Source organism: Tupaia chinensis, unplaced genomic scaffold (genome assembly GCF_000334495.1).
Source record: "Tupaia chinensis unplaced genomic scaffold, TupChi_1.0 Scaffold000429_1, whole genome shotgun sequence".
NCBI classification, from domain to species: Eukaryota; Metazoa; Chordata; class Mammalia; order Scandentia; family Tupaiidae; genus Tupaia; species Tupaia belangeri.
The window spans coordinates 1206083-1215270 of record NW_006159934.1 but is presented as its reverse complement, the minus strand read 5'-3'; the positions used below and the strand labels follow the sequence as shown (position 1 = coordinate 1215270).

At 53.4% G+C, this 9188-nt stretch overlaps 1 protein-coding gene across 1 annotated transcript in view; it reads right to left on the bottom strand.

Annotated features, from left to right (window-relative positions):
• Positions 1–9188, bottom strand: part of CLIP2 (CAP-Gly domain containing linker protein 2) — a 63288-nt gene that overhangs the window by 20382 nt on the left and 33718 nt on the right. The window contains 2 exon segments of the mRNA XM_006154989.3: positions 6642–6702; positions 8595–8698. Of these exon segments, the coding sequence (XP_006155051.2) occupies positions 6642–6702; positions 8595–8698 (165 nt within the window).

The following is a 9188-nucleotide window of genomic DNA, read 5'->3' as shown; positions in this document are numbered from 1 at the left end:
CTAGTCTGTGTTTGTTGAAGGCAGGTGAGGCTGCTGTAACCCTCCGTTGCTGGTCCCTGCTGGGGGAGGTCATGGGTACTCCAGTTCCCTCCTGTCACCCCTGGATCCTGCTCTGTGCTCCTGGGAGGGGCCCCAGCCTATACCTCCTCCCCCCTTGAGAAGCTTGGGGGCTGCCTCTCATTTTAGGTGCAGGATCTTGCACTGGGAAGCCCTCGGGATGATGAGTGAATAAAGGACCCCAGGCCTCCTGCTCCCTACCCCCTGGCCTGTGCTGAAGGTGTAAGAAAAACAGCACCAAAGTTCAAAAACATACCCACCCTGCCATGCCTCCCGCCGTGCCTCCCACCACCCTGCTCCATGCTCGGCCTCATCAGTGCCCACCCCCCGGGGCCCAGTGGAAGGCTCCTGGTCTCCAGAAAGAACAGAGGACTTCTGTTCTGGTTCCACAACACCCACTTCATACGCTGACAAAGGCCAACATTCCCAGGGCGTCAAGCTTGGCATCTGGATTCCCCCTAACAGAGCTCCGGAGGGACACAGGGAGGCTGAGGGCACCCGCTCCAGAGCACCTGGACCAGTCTGGGGAGCAGTGAGAGGGCCTTTCTCATCCTCCAGAAGAGGCAATGTTAAAGCAAATCTGTCCTGCAGTTCTGACGGCTCTGGGTTGCATGAAGAGCATGTAATCTAAACTGAAAATATCCTAAGCAGGGACTGGAAGGTGGCACAGTTACTGAAGGTGCTGACTCCCACATGGCCAACCATGGTTCAAGTCCCGGACCTAGTAGCTTGCTTTCTCACTTTACCTCTCTCTCTGTCTCTCTCTGATCAAAATTGGAAAACAATAATAATAATAAATAAAGTTAAATAAAATAATGATTTAAAAATATATATATATATCCTAAGCCAAAAATGCATCTAATTGGGCTGGCTCCAAGGCCTGGTGGTTATGGAAGCTGGATTCCACACAGTCAACCATAGTTGGAGTCCCTGCTCCAGGGGCTTGAAAATCATGCCAGAAGCCTATGTGTGCCCCAAATCCCAACATGATAGAGTAATAAAGGAGAAAGGATTACAGCATGACCATGCCCTGTGGTGGGGGGTGCTTTCTCCCTTTCCTCTCTCTCTAGTGAGTGCATGTCCCCTCTGGCAATAAAAAAGAACGTCTATAACGCATTTAGTACACCTAACGTACTAACTGTCATAGCTTAGGCAGGCCTACCTTAACTGTGCTCAGAATACTTACATGAGCCTGCACCTGGGTAATAGCATTTAAAACAAAGCCTAGTTTATAATCATAACATCTTGTGCACTTATGTAATTTATTAAATACTGTACTGAAAGTGGAAAACACAATGAAGTCCTTATTTTAAGTCAAAGTCACAGTCAGTGGGAAGACGAAAATAAAAACAAGAGGCTAGGTTGTGGTCCAGAGTTGATACAACGGGACTCACATGGGAAAGGTGCTGGGTTCGTGTCCCAGGCCCTCCCTGAGCACACCAAGTACATGCTTGTGATTCTAGCTGGCTGCGACTGGGGTGGACCAATGCATGCAATCTCTGTCTCCTTCTTACAGAGGAAATAAAAGAGCTTTAAAACTAGATAAACAAATGGCAGTCCACACCATGGTAAAATAAAAATATTCTAAGTCAAACCACTCTTAAGTTGAAGACCATCTGCATGTGTAAAAACAAAATAAAACCCTAGTCTCTCTCTAGTGAGTGCATGTCCCCTCTGGCAATAAAAAAGAACGTCTATAACGCATTTAGTACACCTAACGTACTAACTGTCATAGCTTAGGCAGGCCTACCTTAACTGTGCTCAGAATACTTACATGAGCCTGCACCTGGGCAATAACATTTAAAACAAAGCCTAGTTTATAATCATAACATCTTGTGCACTTATGTAATTTATTAAATACTGTACTGAAAGTGGAAAACACAATGAAGTCCTTATTTTAAGTCAAAGTCACAGTCAGTGGGAAGACGAAAATAAAAACAAGAGGCTAGGTTGTGGTCCAGAGTTGATACAACGGGACTCACATGGGAAAGGTGCTGGGTTCGTGTCCCAGGCCCTCCCTGAGCACACCAAGTACATGCTTGTGATTCTAGCTGGCTGCGACTGGGGTGGACCAATGCATGCAATCTCTGTCTCCTTCTTACAGAGGAAATAAAAGAGCTTTAAAACTAGATAAACAAATGGCAGTCCACACCATGGTAAAATAAAAATATTCTAAGTCAAACCACTCTTAAGTTGAAGACCATCTGCATGTGTAAAAACAAAATAAAACCCTAGAAGCTGGGCCAGCTCTACAGCACAGTGGTTAAGTCCTGGCACAGGGAACTGGATCCGACTGTGGTTTGAATCCTCGCCCCAGTGGTTTGACAAACACACTGGGCATGTGTAAGTGCATGCCCCAAATCCCGATGGGATGGAGAAATGGAGGAAGGACGGGGTGTGACCATGACCCACTGAGGGTGCTTTCCCTCTCCCAGCCCCACCTCTGTGCCCCACTCCCTGGCAGCCTGCTCCAGTGCTAACAAGCAGCTATGCTCAGGCTGCTCCAGAAAATTACAGGCTGCTGACGATGGCGGCTCCATCCGGCCTCACGGAGGCCGCACACTACCCTCCTCCCTGTGCACAGCAGCTCTGCTCAAACTCTCACTAGAAGGAGCGTGACCCTAATACCCTACTGGGGGTAAGAAAAAGCCCCCAGTCTCACAATTTCAAGGGCAGCTTCATTTGGTATCTCTCCAAGGACGCGTCCCCATCACTCTCAGAACTTCTGGGCTCCTGGTCTGAGGGCTAGAGTCTCTGGGGGGCCCAAGGGAAGTCAGTGAAATTGCTTCAGGTGCCTGCGGAACTCTTATCAGTTCACCCCCAAGAGCTTGGGGGAACAACAGGCTCTACGGGCTAGATTTTAGAGGAAGTGCGTGGATAATTTGGCTTTCATCCTGCCCCAGGGTACGGCCAGGGGCAGGTCTTGTAGCGTGAACATTCATACAACCACCGGCAGGGTGGGTGCTTGCAGGCCGTGCACGGTGGATGCAGACGTAACTACGTCTCATGCACTAACTCTGGAAGCCGAGTCTAGCTGAAGGATGTCTCCCCACTCCCAGGACAGGAGCCTGTGATGTGGATGTATGACGTCGCGGGGCTGGGAGGGGCTCAGGATGGTGGGGTGGCTGACCCCAGATTGATGACGATGCCGGGTGATGCGTCAAGGGGAGTTCATCACACCATCCTCTCGACTTCTATATCGGCTTAAAATTTTCCAGCATGAACAATTAAAAAGGTTATTTTAGAGAAGACTGTTCTGGCTGTGGTGTGGAGTCGGGACAGTGGAGGAGCAAGAGAGGAAGGAGAGGGCTGGGGAAGGGCTGGATCAGCTGTCCACAGGAGGTACCGGGCCCGGCCCAGGGAGGCAGCGGTGGCGGAGGTAATTTTCTAGGCAAGATCAAGAGGATTTCTGATGGCAGGATGAGAGAAAGGAAGATTCGAGATGAATTCTAGAGGCTGGCTCTGTGGCCTAGTAGTCAAGGTAGCCAGATTCCAGCTGGTCAACTCCATGGTTCAAGCCTAGGACCCAACCTTGAAAAACAAGCCGAGCATGTGTGTGCATGCCCAAAATCTTGGAAGGAAGGAGAGATGGAAGAGAAAGGATTGTGGTGTGACCATTCTCCATGGGGGTGGTGCTTTCTCCTTTCCCTCTGCCTCTGGTGAGTGTATACACTCTTTAGCAAATGATGATGATGATAATAATAATAATAATAATAATAATAACAACTAGATGCATTGTGGCTGTAGGGCTGGAGGTCCAGGTGCTGAGATGTGAATAAGGGGACGGTGTTTGGGGAAGGCTGGGGGTGGAGGGCAAGGAATTAAGACACCTGACTTAGACATGGCTGTGGTTTGGGTAATAGTTTGTGTCCCAAAGGCTCATGTTCCAGAAGCTTGGTCCTCAGAGGTGGCTTGAGAGGTGGTAAGACCTTCAAGATGCAGGGTCTAATGGTAGGGCACCATCCAGTTGGCTGTGAGTGTGGATGGGACAAATGGGAAAAGTGGAGTGGGGTCTCCCCTACCTGCAAGTACCCACCTTCCTCCCGGCCTCTCAACCATGTTGTGATGTGGCACCACAGGCTGGTCAGCCCCACGTTCTCAGACTTTTCAGGCACCAGAATCATGAATCAAATAAACCTCTGTTCTTTGTAAATGACCCAGTCTCAGATAATTTTGTGTAGCAACATATAGACCAACACAGGTGTGATATATTTGGGATTCTGTATTGGGTTGGAGTGTCCCCCTAAATTTCATGCCTACCTAGAATCTCAGAATGTGACCTTCTCTGGAAGAGGACTTTGCAAATAAAATTAGTGGGTTGTTGGGCAAGTCATGATGCATTTTTGCATAGAAAAAATACATCAGAACATTACCAATAACCTAATAGTTAAGATGGGGTCACACTGGATAAAGATGGGCCCTAAATCCTGTGACTGGTGTCTTTGTAAGGAGGTCATGTGAAGGGACACACAGGGAAGGCAGCCAGGTGATGAGAGAGAGAGACTGGAGTGCTGCAGGCGCAAGCCAAGGAACACAGGAGCCAGGGAGAAGCCCAGAACACAGTCGCCCTCAGCGCCTCCGAAGGAAGCCAATTGTAGACACCATGATTTCAGACTCTGGCCTCCAGCGTTGACAGAGACTACATTTGTGTTATTTTAAGTCACCTATCTGTGGAAATTTGGCCCTGTAGCCCCAGGAGACAGATGCCCATTCCTTACTCATCTGGGGGAGATGTACGTGGGCATTCGGGGGAAGACGGGAATCACGCGGGCACAGCCAAGGGCATGTGAAGCCACAGACTGGAAGCTCTCAGGGTGAGTGTGGACCACGGGAGCAGGAGCTCGAGAAAGAGCTCTTGGACAGCCCAGCATGCAACAGGAAAGAGGAGGTGTCAGCCACAGAGGCTGAGCAGTTGCAACGGGCACCTCACGGAGCTGGGGTGTGTGGGGGTGATTTCTGACTTGAGGTCAGAAGTGACACAGTAGGGGGACCAGCAGTTAGTATAATGGCTATGTCGCTGGACTCCCACGTAGTCGACCACGGTTTGCATCCCGGACCCAGTGGCGTAAACTCATGCTGGGCACGTGTGCTTGCGTGCCCAAGATCCCAAGAAGAGAATGGAGGAGAAGGGATTGCAGCGTGGCCATCCCCCCGGGGAGTGATTTCTCGCTTTCTATCTCTCTGTCTCTCTCTCTCTCTCTCTGTCAGGTGAGCGCACGTGCCCTATAGCAAAAACCTCTCCAAAAAAAAAAAGAAAAGAAAAAAGAAGTGACACAGTGAGGAGATTCCCAAAGTGTGGTCCCTAAACCGACATCACTTGGGAACGTGTTAGAAATGCCAGCAACTAGTTCCACCCGGACCTGCGGACCAGCCTCTCCGAGGGTGGGGCTGGCATCCTGTGTTTGGACAGACCCTCCAGTTTGAGAACCGTGATCTGTTCAACTCTTCATTTCACACATGATGAAACTGAGGCCTGGGGAAGGGAAGAGGCTGCCTGAGGCCAGTCAGGGCAAAAACCATGGTGAGTAAGAGGCTGAACTCAGTGTCCCCAGGCCCATCCTAACCTCTCAGGCAGTGGTGGCCACAGCAGGAAGGCACCCTTCCCTACCCGGTGGCTTCAGGAGCCCTGCAGTGTACATGCTTTGGTGTGGAGAGTGTCCCAGAGTGGGGGTGAGGGTCCTCACATGCTTTACTAGTTAATCTGAGCCTCTCCACCCCCTCAGCTCAGAAAGGAAGGTTCGGATTGGATGGCAAACAGCCCACCCTGTGCCAGGCTAGTGTGTCCAGGTGTCCCACTGAAAAGGGACATGCAGCACTCGCCACCTTGTAGCTGGGCCGGGACTCAGGAGTCCTAGTCAAGGTCCCGCAGCTGCTGACTTAGTATAGGAACTGGGTGGGTCCCTTTGCCTCTCTGAGCCTCAGCGTCCCCATCCATAAATTCTGTGACTCAGCAAGCTACTTCTGGTCAAAATTTTACCTGCAATCCAAGATGAATTAAGGGCTCAAGGGGCACCGTTAAGGCTACTGCCCAACAGGAAGGAATGTGGAGGCCAGGAGGTGGCCAGCAGTAATATGACTGGATCCACAAGAGAAAGGTCCTCAGTTCGAGTCCCAAGGATTCCCTGAGCGTGCCTGTTGCACATACATGCCCATAACCTGGCTAACTGAGATTGAGAGTGGGCTGTGGTTGTGAAGGCCCTGTCGGGGTACTTGTTTCTGTCCCTCTGTCCCTCTTGTGGAAGACATAAATAAACGTAAAGTATAATAAAATAAGGTTCACAGGAGTCTGGCCACTACATCTCTGGGCCCAGCCCTGCACCCTCACTGCCCCTGGTCCGTCTATGCCACCCAACCCAGGATTGCCCCTCGCTCCCAAGCTAAGCCATTCCCACCTCTGACGTTAGACTCTCATGGCCTTCCTTCTGCCACTCTCCCATGTGTGAGCTTTGACCCTTCCCCACTGCCCCCTTGCAATCCCACAGCCCCTTTCAGTGGCCGCCTGGACCTCACGGCCAGTCTCCGTGGTGAGGGCTGGGCCTGGTGCTGTGTGAGCCCGGGAAGGGCTGCTGATGGCTGACTGTTACCTCTAGGTCTCCCTTGGTGATGGACTCCTCCTCCACTCGGAACTGCAGGTCCTCCACCTTCCTGCGGGGGAAAGAGAGGCTGACGGTCTGGCCCAGGGCCACGGGCACACTGCGTCAGCGACGCAGATGGAGGGGCGGGTGCCCGATGGCCCATAGGCCTAGCTCAGGCCAACAGAGGGGGCTGCCTCAAAGAGCCCCTCCCCAAGTCCTGTGGCTGAGCAGGCAGAGCCTCCTAGACCTCACAGCTTCCAGACTGGCTCTGAGCAGGGCTACCTACACCTCCGAGGCGGGAGGCTTCAATGCAGGGTCCATCCTCCTGAGGTGGGTGTGGGCATAAAGGATGGAATGGGCTGTCTGTGGCTACGCAGTGACCACTTTTCTCATCACTACAGGGGGCAGACATGGCCATAAAGAACACCTGCGAGGAGGTGGGAGGCAGAGGCGGAAAGAAAGGGCTTCCTCCCCTCCCCAGCTGACTTTGCTGTCATGCGCAGGCCTCAGATTTGGGGGTCAACACCCCAATCCCAACCCCCTGGGCTGCCCCCAGCTGTGCTCTGCTACAGGTGTTGGAGGCCACTGTCGGAGACACACACACCCACACACGTTCCAAGACAGCACGGGGGGATGGACAAAGGCCCACCTCACACACGGCCACGCAGAGAGCTCGAAGCTGCTCTTACCGGGGCCTTCGGAGAGCGCCCAGCATAGTGATAAGGAAACGGAGGCCCAGAGAGAAGTGACCTCCCCTCGGCCACACCGCAGGTACAGGGCAATGCTGGGACTCCCACCCAGGCCCCTCCTAAACACAACTCCCACGTTGCCTTCAAAACCTGTTTTTGTTTGTCGCATCAGGCGCGTCACCATGGGAACCAGATGTGTGGGCCTGAGACCATCTCAGGCAGATATAAATAAACTCTCATCTCCCCAGTCAGGCAGTAACAGCCTGTGGAGCACATGCCTCGGCTGCGAGCCCAAGAAGCAGGACCACGTGGGGGTGCCGAAATCTGTGTATGATCCTGGCAAGCCCAGCTTCTATCCATCAGTTCTGTCATGCCAGGTGACCCCAGGACTGGGCCAGGCTTAACTCCCCATCCAGTGTCTTAGCCTGGGGGGTGTAGGGAGAGATGGGCTGGGCGTGCATCCTTCAGTGGGTTTCTTGGGTCTCACTGAAGCCTTTCTGTTCCTGACCATGGCCAGACGCTGATGTGGGTGGGCAGAGGCTTCTCCCTGTATCCCTAGAGTAGCCGCAAACACACACGTGGAACCACGTGCCCTACAGGCCCCTGAGGACATCCAGAGACCTGGGGTCTCATCCCAGCCCCTTCTCTGTGCTGGGCGTCAGCTTCCTCATCTGTGAAGCGGGGGTAGGGCCTGACTCCTGGGTGGGTCAAGCACCTGGCAGGGGCTGAAGCAGGCTGCAGGGCATTTCAAAGGCGCTCGTGCTGCTACTTCTCTGAGCCTTGGTTTCCTGACACGGGAAAGAGAAGCAGACCTCCCAGACAGGGGCGGTAAGCACCATGCGTGGGGTCAGCCCAGGGGTGTTCTGTGGATGAGAACTGGCTCACAGTGGGGTGGGGACATCGGGCCTTCTTCCTGGTGCAGGGCTCCCAAGGGGCCCCTGGTGTGACAGGGCCCACCTGGCATTCTCACGACACACCGCTGGCTGAGGCAGAAAGGGCGAACTCCTCACAGCCAGCAACTGTGGCACCCCGTGTGCCTGGCACAGTGCTGGTGCTTCACTCCAGTCACCCTGAGAGTCCTCCCAACCACCCTCAGAGTGGGACATCACCCCACTTTACAGATAATAAGGCTGAAGCCCAAGAGCTGGTGTCTCTAGTCCAAGGCAACACAGCGAGGGTGGAGGTAGGACTAGAAGCCAGGTCCACATTCCCAAGCCTGTGTTCTTCTTTGTCCTCCATAACGAGGCCCAGGGCTGGGGAGGGCCGATCGTACCTCCTCTCCTCCTCCAGCTGGTTGGATAGGTCTACTTTCTCTTTCCGCACGCTCTCCACCAGCATCCGGGCCCGCTGCAGCTTCTCCTCAGCTTCTGCAACATACTGGGCCCGAGCAAGGGCCAGGACAGAGTCAGCCTCCTGCTGGTTGTGGGGCCCAAGGGGGGGGGTGGTTCGTGGCAGGGGAGAAGCAGGGATGGTGCTAGGAGTTGGGCCTGGAGGGTGGGCCTAGACGTGAGAAAGAGGTGGGTCCCACCATGGGACTCTGGCCCACATGACAATACCTGCCACTCTTCTACCCACAGGGGCCCAAGACCTGTCGCTGTGTGAAGGCCCGTCACAGCACATATGTGAAACGGGCCTCATTCACCCTGTTACCCAAGGAGGGGTGAGCCAGGCCCTAGATAGGGGTAGGGGCCCAGGAGAGGGCACTCAGGCAGGAGACAAACATCACAGGAAAGATGACATGTGGAACAGATGCCCCGAAGCTTGGGGCAAGGGTTCCGTTTCCTGAAATCCAGTCTGTGACTCTGCTGAGAGCACGGTCTGCAATGTGGACAGTTGCAGACGGAAAAGGTTTACTGCAACAACGTGT